The following is a 27,565-nucleotide window of genomic DNA, read 5'->3' as shown; positions in this document are numbered from 1 at the left end:
CAAGAGAGAGACAGATTTAAAAAAAATTACCTGAGAAATTGGCTGGGAAGGTGGCTCAGTGGTAGAGTGCTTGCCTCGCATGTATGAGGCCCTAGGTTTGATTCCTCAGCACCACATAAGCAGAAAAAAGCAGAAATGGCACTGTGGCTCAAGTGGTAGAGTGCTAGCCTTGAGCTGAAGAGCTGAGGGACAGTGCCCAGGCCCAGAGTTCAGGCCCCACAACTGACCCCAGAAATAAAAATTACCTGAGAATTGAACAAGGAGAAATCAGCAGTTACTAAGAGTTGGGAAGATTTCCTGGAAGACATAGAACATACACTTGTCCATGGGGATTGCATGGGGTTTAGATTAGGAAAATTATTCCAATAGAAAAACCATATGAATAAAAATACTGAGACTAGCCAGGTGCCGGGGCTCATGCCTGTAGTCCTAGCTACTCAGGAGGTTGAGATCTGAGAATCGTGGTTCAAAGCCAGCTCGGGGAGGAAAGTCCATGAGACTATCTCTAGTAAACCACCAGAAAACAGGAAGTAGCACTGTGGCTCAAGTGGTAGAGTGCTAGCCTTGAGGTAAAGAGATGAGGGACAGTGCCTAGGCCCAGAGTTAAGCTCCACAACTGACCAAAAACAAAAAACTGAGACTATGTTATGTGAAGCCATAAGAATACCCTATATAAAAATGAGAAGATTGAAAAAGGAGAAGGTAATCCTAATGAACCAGATTGTTATAGATTGCTTCCTGGGATCATGAGATCCAAGCTGAGGTTGATACAGATGGAAATGCACCTTTTAGGATTGTAAGTAGGTATTTATGTGTTGGATGAGTTGGATTCCAGATTTGTTTTTGTTTTGATAGAGTGGTTTTTGGAAATGTGGTGCTAGCATAGAAATAAGGGCCTGGAGTGGGCATATAAATCTAGAGGGGATAGGAAAAAAAAAAAATGAGCAGAACTCGTACTAAATAGGAACGGAGGAGAAATCAAAGTTAACTTCCTAGAATTAAGCCTTGGTAACCAAAAAGATTTTGGGCAGAAGTGAGAAAGTTAGAAATGAGACTAAGTTAGAATGGGAAATTTTTTATTTTAAATGTGTTAGGAAAAGTTTCCAGTAGAGAGTAGTAGTCATAAAGAACATTGAAGTCAGAGCAGGACACATGTATCTCTGACTTTCAACACTTAAGAACAAAACAAAAAACCTTGGGCTAGGAAGGTGGCTCAGTGGTAGACTGCTTGCCTCGCATGCATGAGACCCTGGGTTCGATCAGTACCACATAAGCAGAAAAAGCTGGAAGTGACGCCATGACTCAAGTGGTAGAGCACTAGCCTTGAGCTGAAGAGCTGAGGGACAGCGTCCAGGCCCAGAGTTAAAGCCCCACAACCAGGTGGGGGAGGGGGTGGGAGTTGCAGGACAAGAAGAATCATTCATAATCCTTTAATGTGTGTAACATAGTTTGCTTGGCTTGGTTTCTATTTCCTTGATTGTCCTACTAAATACTTTGAGTGATTTTTTTTTTTAAAGATGACCCCTTGGGTTGCTTTATATGAGATTGTGCCTTTTGTTCTTTTTGCTCTGTTCTTTTTTTTCTTCATAAGTGTTGGCCCTTCATATGTACTTCCCCTTTGTAAAGTCTCTTTCAGACAAGTCTGATGGGAGAAAATAGATTTTGGGGGAAAGGTACTTTCACTTTGAAGACCTATTGAAACATGATAATTTGACATGTAAATACTGAGTTACACCCTGAACTCTGAATGATACTATGACCCTCGTCAAATTCTTTGGGATTTGATCATGCATTGTCTCTTTGATGTCATAATCGTTTGAGATTCTAGAATGTTCTTGACCTTATTTTCTGGCCAAACAAGTTACTGTGCCTAAAATTTCAGTCATGTTCTCACTGCCATGTTTTAGAGAAAAATGCTTGGAGGGTGAAAACTTCTATGAAGAGCTGAAAGGTTGGCTGCTTGCAGTTTCATTGTCTTAGCATCTTCTTGCTGCTTCCCACAGAGATCCATATGGCTTTGGAGATAGTCGAGATTCAAGGCGTGATCGATCTCCGATTCGGGGAAGTCCAAGGAGAGAGCCAAGGGATGGCAGAAATGGCCGAGATGCCCGGGATAGAGACATTCGAGACCTACGGGACCACAGAGATAGCAGAGACATTCGGGATCACAGAGATAGCAGAAGTATGCGTGATGCTCGGGACATGAGGGATCTCAGAGGCTTTCGTGATCTAAGAGACTCTAGAGATTTTCGAGATCACCGGGACCCCATGTATGACCGATACAGAGACATAAGGGATTCCCGAGACCCAATGTATAGGTATGTACCCTTCTCCCCAATACTGCATACTTTCCTGTTGAAAGCTGTATGTGTGTTTTGCTAAACTAATTAAAAGGCTGTTAAGGACAATGACATCAGTCTTGTATTTCCAGTGTCTATGAAGTACTATATACAGTGTTGAATTTTGCTGAATGTGATGAATTATGCTTAGTGAATAAATCTGGATCTTTGTGACAACATCATCAAATGAAAACAGAAGTGGAGGAGAAAACAAAACAGAGATGTTCAAGTAGCTAATAAATGCATGGAAGATAATAGCATTAGTCATCATAAAATGTCAATGAAATACCTCTTCACACCTAGGATGGTTATATTTTTTTCCAGAAACACGGAAAATAATATTAGTTATAAAATTATAAAGAAATTGGAACCTTCATACTGTGAAATGTAAAAATGGCAGATAGTTACTTGTGGGAAACAGCTTGCCAGCTACTTAAAAAATTGAAAAGGGGTCTGAGAAGGTGGCTCAGTGGTAGAGTGCTTGCCTTTCATGCATGAGGCCCTGGGTTCGATTCCTCAACACCACATAAGCAGAAAAAGCCAGAAGTGGGACTGAGGCTCAAGTGGTAGAGTGTTAGACTTGAGCTGAAGAGCTGAGGAACAGCGTCCAGGCCCAGAGTTCAGGCCCCACGACCAGAAAAAAAAAAATTGAAGGACTCAGTTACACAGGAATAGATATAACAGAACCATACACATAAGCTAAAAGGTAGAAACAATCGGCCCCTCTGAAAAGTAAAGCAAAAAGGGTTGAAAGTGTGACTCAAGTGGGAGAGCCCCTGCCTACCAAGCAGGAAGCCCTAATTTTAAACTCCTGTATTGTTTTTTAAAAGTTAAAATGACAAATTCTTGTTACAGGTTTTACTACGATGTTAAAAAAGCATAAGGAAGGGGCTGGGAAGGTGGCTCAGTGGTAGAGCGCTTGCCTTGTATGCCTGGGTTCGATTCCTCAGCACCACATAAGCAAAAAGCCAGCAGTGGCGCTGTGGCTCAAGTGGTAGAGCGCTAGCCTTGAGCTGAAGAGCTGAGGGACAGCGCCCAGGCCCAGAGTTCAGGCCCCACGACTGGACCCAAAAAAAAAAAAGCATAAGGAAACCAGCTACTGAGGCTCATACCTGTAATCCAGGCTACTCAGGAACCTGAATTCTGAGGATTAACATTTCAAACTTGTCCAGACAGAATGAATCAAGACTCCTGTTCCTCCACTTAACCAGCACAGAGTTGGAAGCAGAGCTGTGCCCCAAGTGTTGAATGTACCAGCCTTGCTCAAAAAAAAGCCACATGAGACCACGACAAGCCCCAGTGCTGGCACCAGTGAGCAAAAAGAGAAGGGGCATGAGATGTTCCTCCAAATAAATACCAGTTATTTTGCATTGATTACATATGGTGGCCTATGCTGAGCTTTTTTTTTTTTTTTTTTTTTTGGTCCAGTCATGGGGTCTGAACTCTGGGTCTGGGCGCTGTCCCTCAGCTCTTCAGCTCAAGGCTAGCGCTCTACCACTTGAGTCACAGCGCCACTTCTGGCTTTTTTTTACTTTTTGCTTATGTGGTGCTGAGGAATCGAACCCAGGGCCTCAGGCATGCAAGGCAAGCGCTCTACCACTGAGCCACCTTTCCAGCCCTATGCTGAGCTTTTTATACATATTCCATTCCATTTTTTTAAAGTATAATCATAGCCACAGAAATGATAGCCAATGAGTCCCAGATACAAGTCTCATTTGTCTAACACCAGAATCTTGTGTCTTAGAGGGACCTAGGTCTTAAGAATTCTGTTTTTTTTTTATTGTTTGTTTTGTTTTGTCGGTTGTGGGGCTTGAACTCTGGGCCTGGGCACTGCCCCTCAACTCTTCAGCTCAAGGCTAGCACTCTTTACTTGAGCTACAGAGCCACTTCCGGTTCTCTGGTGGTTTATTGGAGATAATAGCCTCACAGTCTTTCCTGCCTGGGCTGGCTTTGAACTGCGATCCTCAGGTTTCAGCCTTCGAGTAGCTAGGATTACAGGCGTGAGCCACCAGCGCCCGGCAAGAATTCTGGTTTTTATAAAATAGGATAAAGTTTTAACTTTGTGAAAATTTTCTCAACTTTTCAGGAGAGAAGGCTCTTATGACCGATACCTGCGGATGGATGACTATTGCAGGAGAAAGGATGACGCTTACTTTGACCGGTACAGAGACAGCTTTGATGGACGAGGCCCCCCTGGCCCAGAAAGTCAGTCTCGTGCAAAAGGTAAAAGAGGAGAAATGTTATGTTTCTATTACCAGTGGAACACTTTACAAAAGAAGAGGAGGTAACTACTTGGTTAATGACTTGGCTAAACAAGTTCATTAAAAGAGAAAACAGGCCTGTGTACTGGTTGCTCACACCTATTATCTTAGTTACTCAGAAGGTTACAATTTGAAGCTACCCTTGGACTCCCATCCAGCAAAAAGCAGGGCTAGAGATACGGCTCAAGTAGAAGAGCTCCAGGAAAACATGAGGCCATAAGTTAAAACTTCAATATGGCTAAAAAGAATGGAACTGAAGTTAGTTACATGCTGCTTTTTTGCCCATTGATCAGATAGCCTTTTCTAAATCACATGAGTTTTTATCATTTTTATTTACTATATCTTTAAAGCTTTTTTTTGGTGCCAGTCCTAGAGCTTGAACTTAGTGCCCAGCTGGGTGCTGTCCCTAAAGCTTTGTTACTCAAAGCTAGCACTTGACACCTGAACCACACCTCCACTTCTGGCTGATTATAAAGATTTTTATATTACTTCATACAGACTTGGCCAAGTAGAGATGGCTAAGAACCTCATTTTTAATTGGTTACAAAAATTTAATCACTTGCCTTTTGGTTAAGATCAAGTATAATAAAACTTTGTCACTTTTTTTTTTTTTGGGGGGGGTCGTTCATGGGGGTTGAACTCAGGGCCGAGGCACTGTCCTGAGCTCTTTTGCTCAAGACTAGCCACAGCACCACTTCTGATTTTCTGGTGGTTAATTGGAAATAAGATTTCAAGGACTTTCCTGCCTGGGCTAGCTTTGAGCCATGATCCTCAGACGTCAGCCTCCTGAGTAGCTGAAATTACAGACGTGATCTACTAGCACCCAGCATGTCACTTGTTTTGTCCAAACAGAAATGTACATTTGAATAATAAAATTCTATCAAATTCACTGAAAATTAAAAGCGTAGCAATAGCATTGACTAACTAATATGTAGAGAAATAGACACTGGTTGATCCTCCTTTTTTTTTCTTTAATTTTTATTTACTTAGTTCCTTTGTTTTTGTCTCAGACAGGGACTTGAACTCCATAATGGATTCTTTCACTCATTGGCTGGCACCACCTGAGCCACACCTTTAACCTCTGTTATTTATTTTTGCCAGTACTGTGACTTGAGTTCAGGGCCTCACACTCTTGCTTGGCTTTTTTGCTTAAGGCTCTACCATTTGCACCATACCTCCATGTCCCAATCCTTAGGTATAAATTCATAACACTTTCTAGAAGTATGTATAGCTGAAGAATGAAAGAAAGAGACTGTGCCCCTTGATCCAACAGCCTCCTTTTAATGAACTTATAATAAGCAGTAATAATAGTGGTTATTTTGGGGAAGTAGATTTGAAGATTGGTTGATTCAGAATCCTGTGACTTATTTTATAAGAAGATAGTCTTTATGTAAGTTTTTCCCTCTGGTGTCTTGTAGAGCGTTTGAAACGTGAGGAACGGCGTAGAGAAGAACTTTATCGTCAATATTTTGAGGAAATTCAAAGACGCTTTGATGCTGAGAGACCTGTGGACTGTTCTGTGATTGTGGTCAACAAGCAGACTAAGTAAGAACCCTTTGCCTAGCTCTAGTGAGAAGAGTCAACACAGAAATTGAGATTCCAACTTAGTAGCTCTGTTGACAACTTGGGCTATTCTGCTATTACATAAGTAAAAGGCAGAGTTTTTTGAGCTGTTGGTGACAGAAAACCCAATTCAAATTGGCTTTATCTTCAAAGGAGCAATTTTTAAGTTTGCTTGACTGGGAAACTCAGGCTACATCCAGGGTCAAACTGTATCATCAAGACTTGTTTCTCCTGGTACCTCTGCATGGCTTCCTTGGTGTTGCCCTCATTCTCATGGCTCTGGAGAACAGAATGGCACTGACCTAGGCATGTCTCATCTTAGCTCAGCAAACCTACTGGAAAGAGAGCTGTTCTATCCCAGTACTGCTACTGAAAGTCAACAGTTGTTTTTATTAAATTCCCCAGGTTTACTTTCTATCCATGATCCTGTCACTTTGGCGAGGGGTAAGGCCTGTTCTTATCCCTAGAGCGCAGGTGGGTTAGGCCGTCTAGAACCATGCAAGCTGCAAGTAAGAATGAGGGTAGCCACTAACCCAGAAAAGCAGTAGCTCCCCCTTGGTGGGGCACCTGTGGGGCACCTGAGATCCCTCATAGTTGAAAAGCAGCTCTCTGCATTTGTCAGCCAAGAATGAAGCCTGCTTTGTGACAGGCCCCTGGCGTTGCAGAAGTGTTAGGTGTCCACGCTAACCAAGCAAGAGTTTATAGCACTGTTCCCTTCCATCTCTTCACATTCTCTCCTTGAGGACATAAGGGAGAAGGGGGCAGAGCAGCTTGCAGGCTTGGTAGGTGCTATGTTCTCTTTCCCAGACGGTCAGTAAATAAATGCATGTGTTTCCTTGCAGTTTGGGGTTAAAGAGCTAATTTCAAGGCAGTGACTAGGGAAATAGGTGTTGAGACACCAAGGGCCGGCTTGCCTTGTTCAGAGACATGCTATTTTGAATATAGGTAGCTTTTTCTGGGCGCATGACAATAGCTTTCATTTTCTGAGCACTTTGTACTACCCCATGCTAGGTACTTTTATACAAATTATTTTTAATCTTCACAGCAATTATATCCCATGTTGTTATTATTTGTACTGGAGCTATAATGGTTTAATAAGCAGATACGCACAGCGCCTTCTACTATGTGGAACTCAGTCTAGTTGAGAAGATGACAAAAATAAGTATATAAGTGAAGAATCCTAATGAGAAGAGAGCATGGCAATCTGATTTAAATTGAAGGAGAAGTCAAGGAAATGACATAGGAGTTGAGCTATATTATTCCCATTTCATTGGTTCAAGATGAGAAGTACATCTGGTAAAAGGTAAAGGGACTTGCTTAAAGCTTCACGGCATTGCAGGCAAATGTTAAGGCCGCAATCCAAAGCAGTCTTTGTTGCACTGAAGCCAGCGCTTTTTGAGCTGTACTATGTAGGCTCCCAAAGGTAGGGAGCACCAAGTGTTAGGTAGCAGGTTTGTGTGTTAAGGAAGAATTGACCACTGGACTAGAGAATCAAGAGAAAGAAGGGTATTAAATACTGTGCCACTGGAAACACCTGTGTGAGCTCAGGTAAGTCACACAGTTCTAGAAGCCTAGAATCTTTGGAGCCTCATGGGCACTGAAGGTGGCCTAGAGTTTGAGTTCTGTGTAGGAGCATGTGCAACTGGCACAGTAGCATGCAGATTGTTGGTGAGGGACTATTTACCTGGAACCTGTTTGTTCTTACAGAGATTATGCTGAGTCTGTTGGGAGGAAAGTCCGAGACCTAGGCATGGTTGTAGACTTGATCTTCCTAAACACAGAAGTGTCACTGTCACAAGCCTTGGAGGATGTTAGCAGGGGAGGGTCTCCCTTTGCTATTGTCATCACCCAGCAACACCAGATTCACCGTTCTTGTACGGTCAACATCATGTTTGGAACTCCACAAGGTATGAAGGCCCAAGTAGGTCAAAATCCTAGAAGTAGTAACTAGTGCATTCATTCTGTACCATATTCATAAGAAGTAGGTTGGGGCAAATAATTTGTGTATTTCACTTGGATTATGGTAGGGTCCTTCTCTGTGTGTACTCGGAGGTTCTCACATAGTCATTGCCTTGTCTCTCATTCTCCTCTCATTCTCTGTGATGCAGTGCTGGGCCTGCTGTTCACTCAGTTATTAGCAGTGTACAATAAGTATCTTGGGAAAATATAACAACCAGCTCTTGTGTAAGGTGAGATTTGTAGCATTTGCCAATTTCTGTAGTGTAAATACTCCCACTGTGTCCCATTTTAAGCTACAACATGAAGTCACTGAGGGGAGAATTGGAAAGAAATACACACAGTTGGCTCACCTGTGGTATCCAGCTCTGGCATGCGTATGGCACATACTGCACTGAACATGATGGAATCCTTGTTTTCACAGTGTACTGGAGAGGTGAACAGAGGAGCTGTGAGAATAGGGGAAGGTTCTGAGCCCCTAAGAGGTACAAAACAGGACAAGTCCTCCAAAGTAGCTTTTAGTGTTTTGATCCCTAAGCAGTGAGACTCAATCATCTCATACCCTGCTCAGGGATCCTCCTCCAGGCTCCTCCAGCCTAGATGTTTCCTTTCACCCCATACCCCACACCCAGACTCTTGTTTTGGCCCGACCATTGTACCTGTATGTGGCCATGGAATACATAGTGATTTCCAGGGGGGAGTTTGCTCTAGGTGTCTGAGCACATACACAGAAGGTTCTGGCCAAAAGCCCTTTGACCACTGGTAGGAAAGGGAGGTTATTTAGGGCCACAAGTAGATTTTAATCCATTACTTTTGAACTGATGAATTAAAAAACAGTAGGGCAGATCTCTCCCAAGGAGCACAGTGGAGAGCCAAGCTTTACAGAGGGCTTTTTGGCCTCCTGCTGCTGGTCTAGAGACTGCTGGGCCTACCTCCTGCAGCTACTCCCCACATGGTCTGTTTGAATCTGCAGGAGCCTGTCATGTTTCTTTGGTTTTTACTACAAGTCTGTGATCTAGGAATTTCCCCCAAAAGAATTAGCTCTCTACAAAGGCTCAAGTGCTCCCCACCAAAGATTCCGACTCACCTCTCAGCTCCTTCCCAGCCCCGCTCATACCGCCTCACGTGGCTGTTGTCACTGAAATGGTTTTCTTTCTAGTCTAAGGAGGTTAGGAAGGGCTTGGCAGAGGGCAGCAGGTGGGCACGCCCTCTCTCCTCATGGGAGAAAATAATTGTGTCATTCCTTCCCACAGAGCATCGCAACATGCCCCAGGCAGATGCCATGGTGCTAGTGGCCAGAAATTATGAACGCTACAAGAATGAGTGCCGGGAGAAGGAACGTGAAGAGATTGCCAGACAGGCAGCCAAGATGGCTGATGAAGCCATCCTACAGGAAAGAGAGCGAGGAGGCCCTGAGGAGGGCGTGCGTGGGGGGCACCCTCCAGCCATCCAGAGCCTCATCAATCTGCTGGCAGATAACAGGTATCTCACTGCCGAAGAGACAGACAAGATCATCAACTATCTGCGAGAGAGAAAGGAGCGGCTTATGAGGAGCAGCACCGACTCTCTGCCTGGTGAGCTACGTGGCAGGGCCGAGGTGAAGTTCTGACTCTGCATTTCTCTAATCCCCAGGCTCTGTTGGGAGGGTGCCAGGCCCAGGGCTGATTGGGTGGGGAAGGGAAGGGAAGCCCATCTTTTGGGTTCTCCCATGGGCCATCCATACTGATATAACTACTGTAATGATAATAACTTTAGATTTGGGTCCCGAATTCTCATCCCTATGTAGTTATTGTGGCAGTGGGGTGGATTAACATCGCTGGCTCCTTGGTAGCCAGGAGGGATGCCCTTATTTATTTATGCCCTTATTTATATATAGTTCTCCCAGGGAACAAGGCTGCTTTTTGTAAACAGTATATACCATAAAGTGGCCGTTTTGGAAATTGATGTTATTGTCTGTACTGTGTGATTGATGTGACTATGATTGTTGTTCTTCCCTTGGCTACTAGGCCTCCTGCCCTTGGAGGTGCTTTCAACCAGATGCCTCCCTTCTGTCTTCCAGGCCCGATTTCCCGCCAATCACTCGGGGCGACCTCGGGTGCCTCGCTGAAGACACAGCCAAGCTCCCAACCGCTCCAGAGCAGCCAAGTGCTCCCCTCCGCTACACCCACTCCAGCTGCACCCCCCACCTCCCAGCAAGAGCTTCAGGCCAAAATCCTCAGCCTCTTCAATAGTGGCACAGTTGTGGCCAGCAGCAGCTCTACGTCCCCCTCAGTTGTTGCCGGAAACACACAGAACCAGAATTTTTCCACAGCAGCAAACAGCCAGCCTCAGCCAAGATCACAGGCCTCTGGCAGTCAGCCTCCAAACATTTTGGGACAGGCAGGATCTGCTCGGAACATGGGCCCCAGGCCTGGGGCTCCTACCCAAGGGCTCTTTGGCCAGCCTTCTAATCGCCTGACACCCGCCAGCAACATGGCTAGCCAGAGGCCTGTATCCTCCACAGGTATTAACTTTGACAATCCAAGTGTACAGAAGGCTCTGGACACTCTGATCCAGAGTGGCCCTGCTCTCTCCCACCTGGTTAGCCAAACTGCAGCGCAGGTGGGGAGGCCCCAGGCCCCCATGGGATCTTACCAGAGGCATTACTGAGGCTCAACAGCTCCACTACTCCAGTCCCCTGGCCACCGCCCACCTCATTCTGAGTAGAGTTGTTTGGAGGATGTTTGTTGGCGCTCTCCAGGTCTACATCAAATGTCCTAAGTTGCTATCACCTGCTCCCTCTCCTGCCCAAGGCTGCGCTGCTTATTACTTACAGAATCAGAATTTATACTGCAATTGGGAGTATATTGTTTTTTGTTTTAGTAGAAAATAAATATATCCGGGGTTGCTTGGGCAGTACAGGTGTGTGTGCTTGGTTTCTATGAGAATGAGTTTCTCTGGTCCTTGTCTGCTGGCTTTGGGAGAGGAAAGGAAGCAAGTCCCAGCAAGGCTGCATCTGGAATGCCATGCGTCAGATCAGTAGCCACCGCCTCTGTTCACTTGGAACCTACCAAGGCTTTCTCCTCACACGTCCAACAGAGCTGTGATGCCCACACTCAGAGGAGCAGTCGTCTCGGCAAGGAAGATGTACTGTGCCCCACCCCTCGTGGGGGCTGTGCTCCAGGACTCAGACCAGCTGCCTGCAGGCCACAGAAGGAGCTCTTCTGTCTGTGTCAGGGCAGTGATTTCTTCAGAGTTGTTTTGAGTCTTTGTTGTTTGTTTTGTTTTTTGTTTTTGTTTTGTTTTCATATCTTTGGAGAATCGCCAGTGGACTGGACAGCTCCATTTACCAACAGTTTGATGGGAACTGGGCTGAATCTGAGCTCACCCCTCTTCTCTGTAACAATGTCAGCACCTGGAGGAGTTGGGCTGAGAAGATGGCTCTGGGCATCTGGCAGTGGACATCCAACATTTCAGTGATTTGGGCTTTTGGCTCAAAAACCTCAGGCTTAGGGGGGCGGGGGTTCTTACATGTTTTTTGAGCAGCAGGGTAGGGACCATTTTGATGTCAGACTTTGGGTACTTGAACATGTTCTTGATAAAGATGGTGTCCATAACTTTTGAGTCAGAATGAGATTGTTGGAGAGAGGGTGGCCGGTTGCTGCTCTGAATGGAGCCAAAGGAAGCTGCCCTGTCCCTGGGGACCGCTATGCTCACTAGAGTTCTGTGGATGGAGTCTTGGGTGGCCATGGCAGAGTGACGAGGGCTGTGGCTGTACTGAATCCCGAACCAGTGGCTGGGCAAACGATAGTTTCTAATTTCAAGATCCCCGATGGCAGCAGTTAATGTTCTGGCCTGTTGGTGTTACATAGTGGGTTCTGGCCTGTTGGTGTTATATAGTGGGTTACTCCGCCCCCTTTGGAACTCGTGTTATTTTAAAAAAGAAATGAAATGATCACTTTTTAATTAAAATGAAAATGTCAGCGCTGTGTTCATCTTTCTTGCCTCATTGCAAGGAACTTTTCCAAGGGTGTGCTCCTTGTCCTCAGCCTGCGGTCAGCCAACTTGAGGCTTCATGTGCAGCTCACCTGGTACAGAGTGGGAATAGTTGACAGCAAAGGCCTGTGGCCCACAATAATGCTGGGTGGACAAACAGTGTCCTGTGGCAGGTCCTCTTGTTCTGAGCGTAGAAGACAATTGTGAAAGTCTTTTCTGGATGACAGCTGGGATAGGATCTTGCTTGCATCTCAGTTGCTTCTGTCTTAGACACTGAACCTCAAAGAGCCCTCCAGAGCCTTTATAATAAAGTTGGGGTAAGTGGCACAAACCTCTCTTAGGTTAGCAGCAACCAATGTTGACAGCAAGGCTGGACTTCCCGTAGAAATGGCTCACTGCCGCCCCGGATGACACAGTGTGACTTGGCACCTAGGAAGTGCCTCTGGCCTAGGAGCCGCTCCATGCCAGGGCTTGGGCCCAGCCCAGGGATGGCCACACACTGCCTGTCAGCAGGGCTTGGGGTTTCTCCCGAATCCTCTGGGGAGCATCCAAATAATACACTTCAGGCCATGAAGGGTATAATAAAATTATTTTTATTGCATTTTGTGCAGACGGGAGTCTAAAAAATTAATACAGTAAAAGCCTCAAAGCATTAAATGGGAGCATTCAACAATAAAGGAAAGAAGTGAGCCTCTCCTTTTCATATTGGCACAAAGAACACAAGATCAATACTGAGGCAGGATGCGGAATACTGAAACACTGAAAATTAAAGGCAGGCCTAATAATAGTAATAATTGTAATAATAAATACTCTTGATTTGGCTTGCAATCTCTCCTATTTACAAGGGTTTTCAACTTCATTGCATTGCCCTGCACATAGATCATCTAAAACAAAAGCAACACTATCACTACAAGGCTATTGAAATATTGCACTCAGAATAAAAGTCACTTGAATGGACATGAAACATCTAGCTACAGTGATTAGAAAGATAATTTGATGAGTGACGTGATAACATTCATAACAAATATTGCACATGTAGCACAGAGAACTCGGGTGTTTGTTGTGGGATGTTTGTCTCAACAGAAACTGCTCTTGCCAGCCAGACAGTCTGGGCCCAGATAGTGCAACTTTGGTACCCTAATTGGTGGTGATACAGCCCCCTACCTTCTGCCCAGCCCACCACTTGAGCCTAGAAGCTGAGCCCCCTGGTTCTCCACGGGAGGTCTTTCAAAAGGATGCAGGAAGCTGTCAAACACTTGGAACTTTCCACCCAGGGCGTGGACTAGTCAGGTCTCGGCCCGCGCAGAGCGGCAGACCTTCACACCTGCCTGGCCACACCTGACCTGGCTAGCTGGCCCCGGCTGCAGCGCTCTGCCCTGGGCTCGAAGGAAAGAAGGTGGTGAGGTCAGGAGCAGCCAGTGGCCCCGGCTCTGGAAAGGGGCAGGATGTCTAACTAGGTGCGTGGGTCTGGGCCCTGGGGCTGGAGGTACTGTTCCCAGTCCCAGAAGGCGCTGGAACGAGCATGCAGTGCCTGTCCCCCTCAGTGACCGTGCCCTGGGGAGGGGAGCAGGCCGAAAAAGCCTTCTCTAAGTTGGGCAGAAGACACCTCCGACGGCCCGGCGGGGGGCGCGGAAGCATCAAGCACTCGAGTTGGCGGAGCCGAAGGCCTTGGGTCCTAGTTCAGATGAGGGCGGAGCCGCGCTGAGAACCAAGCGCAAGTGACTGCGGCCTCCCCGGCCCGGGTGCCGGGAGCCGGCGCCGGAGGTCCGGGCTCGGCCCCACCACGCCCGGACGAGCTGCAGCTGGGGAACTACGGACGGGGCTCGGGAGGAAGTGGAGGGGCGGGGCGGGGGCCTCACCCCGCTTCCTCTGCGTCGCTGGAGGGCGCCCCCTCCCGCTCCGCGATCTCAGTCTTTGGCGAGGAGCCACGGGGTCGGGGGAGCAGGCGACCAGCCGTCCGAGGAGAGACGCCTGCTCCCCCGCGAAGGCACCAGGGCGGGCGGCCGCGGGCTTCTCTCGGTGTCCCCGCCCCTCCCCGGGCCCCAACTCGCGTGAGAGCCGTCGGGAGGAGTCAGCGCGTCCGCGGGGGGCGAACCGGGAAGACCCGGGCCCCCTCGCCTCCCCGCCGTCCCCTCCTCGCCTCCGCCGGGAGCTGGAGGGGAGGGAGGGAAGCGGAGGGCGCGCCGGGGACGGGGAGGAGCGCCAGCGAGCGGGCCGGGGCTCCGGGCTCGCGGGGACCCGGGCGTCCCCGGGGCTCCGCTCCCGCAGCGGCCGCGGCGGGGAGCCCGGGCGGGAAGGGTGGAGTCCGTTGCGCCTCTAGTTACATAAATATGGGGAGGGCGTTAAAAACACACGCGATGTCTCCTGTACACTATGTACAGGCCCCGTCGGGCCGCGCCCGCACCCGGGCGCCGAGGGGCCCGCCGACGGTGGGCGGGCGGGCGCGGGGAGCGGGGCCGAGGCCGTGTGGACGCCGCGGGGCCCCGCGGGGCCCCGGCTCCTCTCCGCGCCTCCCTCGCCCGACCTTTATTGCAACGTCTCCGGCGGCGGCGGGCCGAGGCCGGGCTTAGAAAAAGGGCAGCGCGCAGCCTGGGCCCCCGCAGACCCGCGGGCCGACGGGGCGCGCTCGGGGCTCCCATCCGAGTCAGCCCCGACGGGCGTGGCCTCCGGGCTTCCGGCAGCGGGGAAAGGGGCGAGGGCACGGGCACGGGGGTCTGTATGTAAACGGTGACAGCGGCGGGGGGCGCGGCGAGGACTCCGGGGCCGCGGGCCGGGCGCGCTCGGCCCGGGTGGTAGGTCCTGGCCCTCAGGAGTAGATGGTGATGACCTCGCGGCCGCCGCCGCGGACCAGCATCACCCGGTCCAGGTGCTCGGTGAGGACCTCGAGGAATTCCATGTCTGCGGGCGGCGGTCAAGGACAAACCCCGGCCCTCCCGAGGGAGGGGGTCGCGCCCCCACCCCCGCCCCCCTCCCGGGACCGTCCGGAGCCCGGGGGCCCTGTCCGCGGTGCTGATCCCCGACCGGCCCCCCCCCCCCCCCGCGCTCAGACCCCGCTCCCCAGACGGAGACCTCCCGCGTTCCCAATCTCAGATCCAGGATACAGTTTTCGTCGCCATTGCGGTTGCGGGGAGGCCCGGGCATGTTGAGCAACACGAGCTTGGCGTCCCGGGATTTCTCCACGATGACCTCGTTCAGCCGCACCGCCGTGTGCATGCGCCGCACGTTCGACTGGTTCCTGCGGGAGCAAGGGGTCACCCTCGGTCACCCTCCCAGCCCGGAGGGCGCTGCTGCGGCCTGGCCAGGGGCCCGGGGACCCAGGAGCACGGACCACAGGCCTCTCCAAGGCGGCTGATCCAGAGACTCCAGAGGTTAGAGCCTTGGAGGGTCACGAGAGCAGAGACCATTTAAAAATAAGTAAATATACATGCTGCGACACTTACAAGTTCTCCCATTCCCTTCAGGAAACACAAGAGAAGCAGAGAAAAAGAAAGAGAGAGAGAGAGAGAAGAGGGTCAGCAAAAGAGGAAGAGGCTGGGTCATGAGCCATTGTCCTCTGCCTTGGGTGATTGCCACCTGCCCACCGCCAGCCTGAGACCTCCAGCCCTCAGCAAGCAGGGCCAGAGAGGGGAAACCCTGGGTCTTCGAGGACCCATTGTGCTCACTGGTTCTGCCAAGGTGAACCACACCCCTCAGCCCAGCCCTTCACCCCCAGGCCCATACGGCTTCATGCTGAAGAAGTCCTTGATGCCCTCGGAGGAGACAGGACTGGGACCTTTGTTCTTCTCTGCCACCGACTTGTCCTTTGTCCAGGTGAGATGCACTTTCTCCGGATCTGTCTCGCCCTCCCCCTCAGGCTCCTCCCCTGGGGAAGGTGAGCTGCTGGGACAGCTGGGAGCACTCTGGTCGTGGATCAGTTGCACCTATGGGATGAAGGAAGCCACGGCAGGTAAGTCCTTTGGTTGGCCAAAAGTTCTGCTCCCAGCAGCTGAAGCCAGACCACCCCAGCCGCACACCTCCTCCTCCGGCTTCTCCTGGCTGTCTCCAGCCGTCTCTTCTGGGACGTTGAGGCGGAGCCGAGTGTTGGCTGGGTTCTTTCTCCGGATTGAGCCACGGGACTCATCTGTGATACTCTGGATCTAAGGCGTGACAGAGGTTGGTGCCAGTTCTGCTGGGAGTCTACACCCAGGCCCCTTCGGGACTTACCGCTAGAGCCCATGTTCAGCCAGGACCCGCACATTCCAGAAATGGACGATGGCTAAGACCAAATAGTTACCACACCTCTGACCTTACCACTCCTCTCCAAAGGCCAGATCTCCATGCCATCAACCAGATGGCTAGCACCTGGACAGCAAGGCTCTGGCATAGCCCTGTGGGTTTAGTGCTGTATTCGAACTATTATCAGTTCTGGCTAGTAAGATTTCTTTTCTTTTTTCAATTTGGTAGTACTGCGGTTTTGAACTCAATCTCATACTTGAGCCGTACGCTTACAGCCCTTTCTCACTTTTTTTTTGCGGGGGGGGGGGGGTCAGTTGTAGGGCTTGAACTCTGGGCCTGGGCACCGTCCCTCAGCTCTTCAGCTCAAGGCGAGCACTCTGCCACGGGAGCCACAGCGCCACTTCCCGTTTTCTAGTAGCTAATTGGAGATAAGAGTATCACAGACTTTCCTGCCCTAGCTGGCTTTGATCTGAAATCCTCAGATCTCAGCCTCCTTAGTAGCCAGGATTACAGGTGTGATCACAGTCGTGTGATTCCTTTCTCACTTTTGTTATTTTTTTTTTTTTTTTTGGATGAGGCCTTGCTAATGTTTTGCCCCAGACTGCCTGGAGCCCCAATCCTCTGAATCACCTCCTGAGTGGCTGGGATTACAGGTGTGAGCTCATTGCACAGGGTTCACATACCACTCACTTCTTAGCATTTTTACTAAACCTGAGATTAACACCCCCGTCTTTGGAGAGACCATCCTTTCCCAGCTCAAAGGGGCCCCGGTCAGTTCCCTGAGAGTTCATCAGCCACATTCTAAGAAATACACATATCCACCCTTGGGAGACTGAAAACCCTCATCCATAGGGCCTGCCCCCTCATTCCTCAAGCACCCAGTTCCTGGAGCTCTTCTGTCCCTGAGCCTGGGGGGCCATCACTCACTTCCCCCAAGGACTCTGCTCCCTGGGGTAGATCTTTCATCCATACTCCAGGGGACCAGTGCCTTGCACCAGAAGGCGCTTACCCCATAGGAAGCTCATCACCATTATCCCTGAAAGCCCCTCAATCAAACCCTAGGAGGTTTGCCCCGAACTCCTACCCATCAGCCATGACTTTAAATATCCATCTGTTACTCACCCTCTGCGACTATTCCTGAGCCCTTGTCTCCCACATGCAGCCCACACCTCCCCCTCACATATTTACCATCCGCTGTTCTCTCTTGGGCCCCAGGGGTCACGGAGGGTAAAATCCGTGGCACATGCCAAGGTCTCTCTGTCATGGTTAGGGGAGTTGGCAGGGCCCATGTACTAACACGGCTGGAAGCTGTGTCCAAGGGGTATGCGGGTTAAGGGCTATTGAAGGAGATGGTAGCCATGCTGATGGTCAGGGGTACCAGGCCTGAGCTCCCCTACGCCTGCGCAGACCCCAAGCAGACAGCAGCGTGAGCTCTGCCAGCCATGCCAGCGTGGCCTCACCTCCCGCTCCCGCTCGTTCTTGGTTAAGTGCATCTGTTTGAGGATCTGGGAACGCTGCTCCATCACCAGTGTCTTCTCATAGGTGTATGCTGAGATGTCGCTCTCGTGCTGTGGGCAGGCAGGGGTGGGGGGAGGGGAGGGAGGGAAGAAGGGGGGCAAGGGAGGACAGCATGAGCTCAGGGGTGGGCAGCTGGCCCTCCCTCATGCCTGCCTGTGCCCTGACATCTCTCCAAAGCTGGTGGGGGTAGAAAGCAAGGATGAAAGGGAGAGGGCATCGACCTGGGGAAGCAGGCAACTGGCTCCCTGCTCACCCAGCACAGGACCAGGGTGTGAAGGATGAACTACTGAATGAGTGCATTCATTACCTGAGTGAATAGAGGGGGAAAGGTTTTTTTTTAAAAAGAACAAAAGGATGAATGAACACATAGAGAGATGAATGGAGCAGCGGGTGAATGAATGCCTCGATGAATATACAGGCAGGTTAATGCATACACACAGGGACAGGTGGATGGAGAGGTAAATGAAGATCAGTGGCGTAAAGGACAGGATTGCAAACCCCAGAGCCAGCCAGTCTGGGTTTGAATCCCGCTCTGCCACTTACTGTGTGCTGTGGGGCCAGTTACTTAACCTCTCTGTACCTTAACATTGTAATCTATAAACAGAAACTCTGATAATTGTATCTCTCTCATTGTTGGTTGTGTAAATTACTGTTTACAAGAAACATGGAACGGTATTTGGTGTAGAATGAGAACAATTAGACATGGCTATTGTGTTTGCATTTTCTTTTCTTTTTAGTTTTTTGAGACAAGAGCTTGATCTGCAGCCAGGCAGGCCTTGAACTCACTTTGTAGCCTTGGCTAGCCTTTAACTCCATCTTCTAGTCTCTGCCTCTCATGTGGTGGGAGGTATACACCATCACACTTGGCTATAACCTGCTATTCTTATTGTTGTTGTTGTTGTTGTTTTATTTGTGCCAGTACTGGGACTTGAACTCGGGGCCAAGTTGCTGTCATTTAGCTTTTTTTGGCTCAGGGCTTGGTGCTCTATCACTTGAGCTACACTTCACTTCCAGCTTTCTTTTGGTTAATTGGAGATCAGAGTCTTATGGACTTTTCTGCCTATGCTGGCTTTGAACTGCAGTCCTCAGATCTCAGCCTCCTGAGTAACTGGGATTACGGGTGTGTGCTGCTGGTGCCAAGCAGCACACAAATGATCTTATGAAAGCGTGGATTCATACAGGAAAGGGGGTTGGAGGCAGGGAGCTGGGTGTTGGGGTTGCCCAACCTGGGGCTGGGGCCAGGAGGAAAAACATCAAGGGAGCAGTTGTTAGGGCGGGGTGCTCACCATCTCCACCACCTCCACCTCAGCGGTGATCCGTAAGTGGTACAGAAATGTGGTCAGGTCCTTCTTCATCTGGATGCTGTTGTCATCCATCTGGGCCACAGTGAAGATTCGCATCTTGCACTTCCGCCACACCTGCAAGGATTGAAGGAGACCCAGGAAGGCTGAGCCCAAGGCAGTGACGTCAGTGGCTCCCACTTGTAATCCTAGCCGCTTAGGCGCTGCGGGGGAGGGGAGGTTGGTGCTGACGTCTGAGGATCATGGTTCAAAGGCAGCCTGGAAAGTCTGTTAGACTATTATCTCCAATTAACTGCCAAAAAGCCAAAGTAGAGTTGTGGCTCAAGTGGTAGAACACCAGCCTTGAAAGAAAAAGCTAAGGGACAGTGACCATGGGCCCCAAGTTCAAGCCCTAGTACCATTTCAAAAAAGAACAAAGAACAAAAAAGCAACCTCAGGCCAGGCGCTGGTGGCTCACGCCTGCAATCCTAACTACTCAGGAGGCTGAGATCTGAGGATCACGGTTCAAAGCCAGCTTGGGCAGGAAACTCTGTGAGACTCCTATCTCCAATAAAACCGGAAGTGGTGCTATGGCTCAAGAGGTAGAGCCTGACCTTGAGCTGAAGAGCGCAGGGACAGCGCCCAGGCCCAGAGTTCAAGCCCCACAACCAACAACAACAAAAAAGCAACCTCAGTCAAAGGGACCTGTCCCCTTGCCCCTCCCACATACCCACTGACCTGAACCCCCTCTCGGGAGTCCTGCCCCACAAAGAGCCCCTGGCCCAGGCCTGAGGGTCCCCTATTGAAGTGTCATGTATATTTGCCTGGGTTGAGCATTGACCTCTTTCTTTGCAGTGCACCTCTCCGGGTTATCGGGTTAACGCAGCAGTTCCTGACCTCCCGAGTGAAGGAGGTGGTCAGAGCTCACCGGGGAGGAAGGACGAGGCCTCGGGCCCTGGCCCTGGCCCTGAACCGTGCTCGCAGGCACATGCACGCGCAGTCGCACAGGCGCTACTCGGGCTCTGGCCCTGGCCCTGAACCGTGCTCGCAGGCCCGCGCACGCGCAGTCGCTCCTCCGGCTCTGGCCCTGAACCATGCTCACAGGCACGCGCACGCGCAGTCGCTCCTCCGGCTCTGGCCCTGGCCCTGAACCGTGCTCGCGGGCGCTCCCACCTTGTGGTGGCGCAGCAGGAAGGGCAGCAGCATGAGCATGCCTCCGTCGTGCACGATCCACCAGACGTCGATGCTGCCCTCAGAGAAGCGCTCCGGGTTCCCGGGGAACATGGACACGTTCTTGGTGACCAGCAGGGCCAGATGGCCAGCTGTGGTTTCCCGGACCAGTTCTGGGGAGGTCAAGGAGGCAGAGGGAGGACGGTGACTCTCGGTCCCCTTGGCTCCCAGCAGCAACCACTAAGTCTCCTCTCCTCCCCCCTCTCCCCAGCTCCCCAGCCCGCCCGCCTGGCCTAGGCCTTAGGCTGAGCCGCCAGCATCTGCCGGATTCTCCTCAAGTAGTTGTTGGATGTGGAAAAGCCTATCAACCTCTCTGAGCCTCAGTTTCCCACCTGACAAATGGCAATGACACCACCTGGCTATTGGTGGCTAAGAGTCTATAATATGTCAGTTTGCTGAGTCCTTCCTGAAAGGAAACAGGGTTGTTTGGAGTCACCAGGGCCGCCTCTTGTCTACGTGATCTAGAGGAATCTCTTCATCTCTCGGGGTCACTCTGATAAAATGGAGAGAGCAGTGTCTGGCTCTCAGACGACTAATGGGAAAATTAGAGACAGCGTCGACTTGTCTGGTGCTCAGAATCCGTTCTGTCACTGTCTGTTGTACTGCTCTTCGGTGTTGTATTCTATTGTCAGAGAGTCTGGTGACTCACAGGAGTGCAGTCAGAGCGTGGAGATGGACCAGAGCTGAGACGCCGACCCTGACCACTGCGTCTGAAGCTGTGTCTTCCCCGTGCTCTGCCCTGTTCCCCTCCCAGGGCCTGGCAGCCATGCCAGTACCAAGACTGCCCCATTCACAGCTGAATCCCAGCACCAGGTACACGTGCCCATGCTGAATCCACCCATGTGCTGAGCTTGGAGAAATCCTCAGGCCCAAAGAAACCCACTGCCAGCCGGCGCCCTCCCCAGCCCACGGGAATCACCGATGAAGTTTCTCCAGGTCTGATGATCTTCCTTCTGCCGCCAGTTACGGGGCCAGCCAACCAGCACTGTGTTGTGCTGCAGTCCTCCGAGGCCCCCAGACTGGATGAGGTGGGACACGCCGTCACGCAGGTTGGAAGAGATTACCACCTGGCAGAAACCCTTCACCTTCTCTGCCTCCATCAGGCGCCGGATCGACTGGGGGTGGGGGGAGGGGGGCAGTGGAGAGGAGCAGCCTCAGTGTCCTGGCAACGTATTGGGTCCCTAGCAGCCTCTCTCCCACCTTCCCTCCATTCACCCCTATCTTCCTGAAGCTCAGTTCTAGCACCAGAATGATGCATGGCTCCCGTCACCTACGGTCCTCATTCCTGCCAATGAATCATGACTGCCCCCTCCCATCCTTCCACCCTGCTGTGGCTCACAAAGCCCCCTCGCCTGACACGGTTCCTCAGTCCCCGACACCTTTTGTCCTGGCTGTACATTACGTCCGGGCTCGCCCCGCCCAAATGTCACCACCCTCCACCTACACAAGAATTAAACTGAGTTTCTCTGTGTGGCCAGACAAACCAGTGTGTGTGTGTGTGTGTGTGTGTGTGTGTGTGTGAACTCAAGGCCTGAGTGCTGTCCCTTAGCTCAAGGCTAGTGCTCTACCACATGAGCCACAGCTCCATTTCTGCCTTTGTTGCTGGTTAATTGGAGATAAGAGTCTCATGAACTTTCCTGGGCAGGCTTTGAATCACAGTCCTCACATCTTAGCCTCTTAAATAAGTCGGATTACAGGTGTGAGTCACCAGCACTTGACCAAAACCATTTTATTTTAACAATAATGATAAACTCTTGAAGGGCATGTTTAGTCTACACTAGGAGAAAAGTGGTTTTTATTTTCTTATTCCTGTTTCATCAATGAGGAAATTGAGGCTTAAAGAAATTAAGGCTTGCTGAAGGACACATGGCTGTTATTGTAGGGAGCCTGGTCCAGGAAGTCTCATTCACCCCTAACTCTCTCAACCAGGGCCTTGATGTCAAACAGAGCGAGGTTAATTTCCATCTCTGTCACCTCCTGGCTGTGACCTTGAGCAAGTCACCCAACCTCTGTCCTTATCTGCCAAATGGGGGGTCATGACAGCCACCCCACTTAGGAACAGGAAGAATGATCGCACACATGGATGTGAGAGCTTGCTATCCGTGTGGCAGTCATCACACTCGTACATTGCATGGCTCCACTTCTATGAGCCCTACCTCAGCACGCATCGACAGCCAACAGGGTTGAAGCCTTCTGCAAATGTGCCATCCTCTCCACCAGTGGTCGCTTTGGGGGCTAGCACTGAAACTTGAACTCAGGGCCTCACATCACATTCTCCCTTATCTTTTGCACACTGAAGACTGGCACTCTACCACTTGAGCTCCAGCTCCATTTCCAGCTTTTCTTGCTGGTTAGTTGGAGGTAAGAGTCTCACGAACTTTCCTTCCTGAGCTGGCTGCAAACTCTGATCCTCAGATCTCAGCCTCCTAAGTAGCTAGGATTCCAGGCGTGAGCCACCAGTGCCCAGCTGGCACTTGCTCTTAAACATCTCCTCTTCCCTGGTGCCTAGCCCAGTGCCTGGTCCACAAGCACACTCAGTCACTGCATGTTGAATTGTACTGACCAGTCGGGGCCTGCAGCTCAGGGCCCTGACAGATTGGTGTGAACGGCTCAGTGAGGCAGAAGCAGCAACTGTCACAAGCCATTAGAGGTGCCCCTCCCCTGTCTTCCTTGGTCTCCCTCAGGCCCTCTTTTCCCTTTCGACTCCTATTCACAATCCTGAGGGGAGAAAGGCCTGAGCTGCAGGCCAGAACCCACCAGGTTCCAAATACCCCTCAGTGCACCATACGCAGACACCTGCTGCCCCGGCCCACAGTGGCCACACATGCCGTGCATGCAGGCACAGACCCCGTGGATGGAGACAAGAGCAGGTAACATGGAGACAGGCACCTCAGTCTTTGATCCCAAGGCGCAAGGAAGGAAAGTATAGATAGGCAAAGACTTTCCCTGAGTGTCCTGGCCTCCCCCAACCTCCCACAGCCCTGCTCACCTCCTCTGCTCGCTGGGCCTGGGGATGGTTGTCCAGAAAGGTGCCCTCAAGGACAGAGCCCACAATGGTCAAGCCCTTCCCTGCCTTGAGCTGGGAGGTCAGAGAGAGCAGCTGTGGGTGCACCACATTCTGGTCCTGGTCCACGCGCACCAGCACCAACAGCTGGGGCCTGAAGAGGGTGAAGTCATGTGACTCATCAACCGGCCACCCACCACACACCCATCCGCAGCTCACCTGACCATTGTGCCCTGTGCCCCAGCCACCTGTGCCCAGCACCTGAACATCCTGCATCCATTTTCCTGAGTGACAAGCCAACCATCTTTCCCACGTATCCATCCACCCTCACCCGCCATCTCTCCATCCACCATGCTCATCTGTCTATCCATTCAGCCACCCACTCATCCATTTTATCCTCCCGTCATTCACTCCTCTCCTTATTAATTTACCTTCCATGGATTAGTCTCTCAATCACCCACATATCCACCACCCACTGGACATTCACACATCCATCTACCCCAGCTACTGTCCCGTCCACATACACACTTACACATCCTTCTATAGTACTCACTTAACTCACAGTCCTCCAACCCCTCCCTCAATCTAATAACCTTCTCCAAGAACACGTTCCAGGCTAGACCCTGTGCTGATTATTTGGGAATTGGAGCCCATAATGCAAGACCCAATGTCTGGAAATCTCAGTTTGGCCAACATGAGGACAGGCAGCCAGGTCCTAGGTAGAATCCAGAGTTCCGCCATTCTCTTGGCAAGATGGAACCTGGGGATAGGGATGGAGGGCTGGGCATGGAGCCCTGGGTGTTCAAAATAGCCAGTTAGGAAGTACCAGGCAGGGTAGCAGAGAAAAATTCTGGGTCCTCTCTGGCCTCTGATCTTCAGGTAAATAAAAATGGAGGGAGAAATCTAGAATCTCTTAGGAGAAAGATTCTCCCTTCCTCCACTTAGCTCCCAAAGCAAGAGAACAAATTCTACATGCTCTAATATTTATCCGTCACCAGTGGCACCTTCTGCACAGATCTGTGCGCTCACTACATCCCCAAGGCAGGAAAGGGCTTGCTATAGATCATGCATTCACAAACTTTCTGAACACAGGATAGAATGAATGAATGAATGAATAGGTGAGCACAGGGTCGGGAGGTTGGCATGGTGAGTCGATTTGGAGAACCAATGTCTAGAAATCAGTTCAGCCTTGATATGGCCAGGAGAAGCCAGGGTTGTGTGATACCACTCAGCAAAACAAAGCAAGTAGAATAAGTGTAGCCCTGCTCCCAGTCTGTCTCTACTTGAGTCCCCTACCACTCACCTCCAGTTCTTGGTGTGGGGGGGCCCTTCCTCTAGGCGTAAGAGGGCGTAGCGAGCAGCACTGAGAGACAGACCTCGGATCCCATCACCCCACTCCTTCTCTGCCCTGGAGACCAGAAAGGAGATCATCACATGAGGCCAGAAAGCCAGGGAATCGCAGGGAAACCCATCCGCACAGAACAGGCTGTCTAGAGTATGGCCGTCACTCCTTAGAGTGCCCTAGCACACATAGGGTGACCGTGTTGCTCTTGCTACTTGATTCAATCCAGTCTTGGCTGTTATCATAGAAAATCCCTTCTAAATCTACTATCTTACCCTTTCTGTCCACTTCCCAACGCCTCTGTCCCATCCCCTAATCCACTTCAAATCACTCATTCCCTGATGCCCAACATCCCAACCACAGCACCCTTTTCTGCTCCTCCCTCCACCTTGTACCCTTCAGCCTTACAGGCCCCATCCCCACACCTACCCACGGTACTCGATGTATTTGTAGATGAGGCCAGCAATGAGCATGGCCACAAGGGCGTAATACCAGGAGCAGATGAACATGAGGGCCAGGCAGAGGCTCATGCCCAAGAACGAGAGGGTCCTGGACAAAGAGAGACCAGACTCTGAGCCCTGGCAGGGCTGTGGCTGGAGGTGGATTGACTAACAAGAGTTGGGAGTGGTTGCTGGCCAAGACATGGGTGACTACAGTCAGGTCTAGGGGATCTCACACTACTGTGGCCATGAGATCTTTGAGCCACAGACAGCACAGCTCCACCTGACTCCTGAGTCACCATGGTCCCTTCTCCCATGTCTTAACTCTGCCAGAGAGCCCCAGCTGGGTGGGCTCTGAGACAGGGCCCTAGAGATGCTAGAGGAAGCCCCAGGAAGAAGCCACCAGCAATGCAGAAACACCAGGAAGTGCGGGGCTTCCCTGCTGCTAGTTGTGTTATCCCCAAGTCTTGCTGTGACCTGGATCAGTCCTGGCCCCTATTTGAGTTCAGTTTCCTTTTTATAGGATGCATGTCCAAGCACCAAGCCATTAAGAAAGACCTTCAGCTCCTTGGGATAAGCATTTTCCTGGGCTGGGAAGGTGGCTCAGTGGTAGAGTGCTTGCTTTGCATGTATGAGGCCCTGGGTTCGATTCTTCAGCATCACATAGGCAGAAGTAGCACTGTGGCTCAAGTGGTAGAGCACTAGCCTTGAGCTAAAGAGCTCAGGGACAGCGCCCAGGCCCAGAGTTCAGGCCCCACGACCAACCAAAAAAAAAAAAAGAAGAAGAAGAAGAAAAGCATTTTCCTGGGGTGCTCACCAAGACCCCAGAAAAGCAGTACAGTGACCGTGACCATGTCCATTTCACGAGCAGGGAAATTGAGTTTCAGTGACACTATAGCACTAGGCCAGTTCTTCACAGGCAGGAAGTGGAAGTCGTGTTTTGAATTCAGGTCAGGCTGACTCTTAACCTCCATACCATCTTGTAAGGGGCTGAGCATCAGAGACAGGGATGGCTATTTGTGATTGTGTTGTATTATTATTTAGAATTAAAAGATCCTCTCTGGGGTCTTTGTCATGCTAGTTGGCTACAAATGCTGGAGGAAATGGGACGCCACATTTAGGTTTGGACTCCTAGGGGACATGGGGCCCTGGGTGGAGGTCAGAAATGATTTTGGGGATGGCAGTGGGGGCCAGAGACACCCACCAGTGGTAATATCGAAAGCGTGGCCTCCAGTTGGGCGTCCGAAGCAGCGTCTGCACCGCACAGGCCAAGTTCACAAACATGTAGCACATTAGGAAGAACCTAGAACACAGGAAGACCTCAGGAGGCAGGTCACAGAAACAGAAATGGAGACATAAAAGGAAAGAGAGGGACCGAGGGGGAATAAATTGAAAGGCGGCTAATCACACTCTGGTGTGTAAGAAAGGAGTTCAAAGGTCATGTCTCTTTATAATACACCTGGTGTATTATACATCCTGGTGGTGGTGGGGGGCGGGGGGCTTCTCTATAGAGCAAAGGATGGGCTGCTTTGATCAGCAAGGCACTTTCTGGGGCTGTAAGGTGTTTGAATGGGTTGTCATGTCGCCAGGTAGAGAGGCCCAGGGAGTCCACACAGAGGACACGAGGATAGGCACGCACATGGACAGGATGGGGGCGACCTCATCCAGAGAGGCAATGAGGATGCCGATCTCACAGATGCAGGCAGTCAGCAGCAGTGCCCAGGTTGGCTCTCCATTGGCTTTGCCATGGCCAAAGACCTAGGGACAGAGCAACCATTATCAAAGGGCTGAGGCCTTATGAAAATTTTGTCTGTCTCACCTAGGCTTGAGCATCAGGAAGCAGAGAGAGAAGGTTTCTGCTGTGCCTTGCCCACTTTGACATGAATACCCTGGTGCAACGATGTTCAGATGACCCCTGACGGAGGAAGATGCTCCAATGCGGCAGATAGAAGAGGAGCTATCAAGAGTTCAGTTAGTGGCTGTGACCGTGTGCTCATAAATCATTTATTTTTGTGCTGATACTGGGGCTTGAACTCAGGGCCTCTCAGTCTCCCTTGGCTTTTTCACACGAGCTCTACCACTGTGCCATGCCTTTACTACTGGCTTTTTGCTGACTAATTGGAGATAAGAGTCTTTTAGATTTGTCTGCCCACGCTTCAAACCAGCCTATTAAGTAGCTAAGATTATAGGTGTGGGCTACCAAGCTATAAATCTTTAAAAAAAAAAAAAAAGCATCACCCTTTGACAGCCCCTCTGAGTCCCTGATTAATGCTGGAGCTAGAAGAGGCACATTTATTTTTCTCCTAAGAGCAGAAAAGAAGGCATTGACTGTGGGCCAAAATCCCAAGTAAGGTCTACCCATCCATCTCTCTTAGTACAGTGCTGAGCACACGTGCCCAGGAGGGGGCTCGAGGCTGGGTGTGGCTCCAGTTTGAGGAGGGT

At 50.7% G+C, this 27,565-nt stretch overlaps 2 protein-coding genes across 6 annotated transcripts in view; one reads left to right on the top strand and one right to left on the bottom strand.

The window, feature by feature from the left end:
• The window catches only part of Ncoa5 (nuclear receptor coactivator 5), a 39,625-nt gene extending 27,544 nt beyond the window's left edge, over window positions 1-12,081 (top strand). The window contains exons 3-9 of one of the 3 annotated variants that reach the window (XM_042694389.1): window positions 2,004-2,318; window positions 4,426-4,562; window positions 6,019-6,145; window positions 7,871-8,070; window positions 9,373-9,693; window positions 10,179-10,771; window positions 11,260-12,081. In XM_042694389.1, the coding sequence (XP_042550323.1) occupies window positions 2,004-2,318; window positions 4,426-4,562; window positions 6,019-6,145; window positions 7,871-8,070; window positions 9,373-9,693; window positions 10,179-10,768 (1,690 nt within the window). In that variant the 3' untranslated portion in view covers window positions 10,769-10,771; window positions 11,260-12,081. Of the gene's footprint in view, window positions 1-2,003; window positions 2,319-4,425; window positions 4,563-6,018; window positions 6,146-7,870; window positions 8,071-9,372; window positions 9,717-10,178 lie in introns of all 3 variants that reach the window. The other 2 variants (XM_042694388.1, XM_042694390.1) reach the window with 2 other exon arrangements.
• A 2,649-nt stretch (window positions 12,082-14,730) lies between these two features.
• Slc12a5 (solute carrier family 12 member 5) overlaps window positions 14,731-27,565 on the bottom strand; it is a 39,837-nt gene continuing 27,002 nt past the window's right edge. The window contains exons 13-26 of one of the 3 annotated variants that reach the window (XM_042694387.1): window positions 26,763-26,881; window positions 26,328-26,426; window positions 25,113-25,232; window positions 24,645-24,749; window positions 23,327-23,495; window positions 21,257-21,452; window positions 20,281-20,450; window positions 19,114-19,245; window positions 17,770-17,877; window positions 16,108-16,230; window positions 15,815-16,014; window positions 15,535-15,549; window positions 15,196-15,329; window positions 14,731-14,992 (exon numbers count right to left, since the gene is read on the bottom strand). In XM_042694387.1, the coding sequence (XP_042550321.1) occupies window positions 14,901-14,992; window positions 15,196-15,329; window positions 15,535-15,549; window positions 15,815-16,014; window positions 16,108-16,230; window positions 17,770-17,877; window positions 19,114-19,245; window positions 20,281-20,450; window positions 21,257-21,452; window positions 23,327-23,495; window positions 24,645-24,749; window positions 25,113-25,232; window positions 26,328-26,426; window positions 26,763-26,881 (1,782 nt within the window). In that variant the 3' untranslated portion in view covers window positions 14,731-14,900. The remainder of the gene's footprint in view (window positions 14,993-15,195; window positions 15,330-15,534; window positions 15,550-15,814; window positions 16,015-16,107; window positions 16,231-17,769; window positions 17,878-19,113; window positions 19,246-20,280; window positions 20,451-21,256; window positions 21,453-23,326; window positions 23,496-24,644; window positions 24,750-25,112; window positions 25,233-26,327; window positions 26,427-26,762; window positions 26,882-27,565) is intronic. The other 2 variants (XM_042694385.1, XM_042694386.1) reach the window with 2 other exon arrangements.

The sequence above is a fragment of the Dipodomys spectabilis genome, unplaced genomic scaffold (genome assembly GCF_019054845.1).
Source record: "Dipodomys spectabilis isolate Male_0828 unplaced genomic scaffold, ASM1905484v1 ptg000175l, whole genome shotgun sequence".
NCBI classification, from domain to species: domain Eukaryota; kingdom Metazoa; phylum Chordata; class Mammalia; order Rodentia; family Heteromyidae; genus Dipodomys; species Dipodomys spectabilis.
The sequence above is the reverse complement of the archived record's forward strand: the minus strand, read 5'-3'. Positions and strand labels throughout refer to the sequence as shown.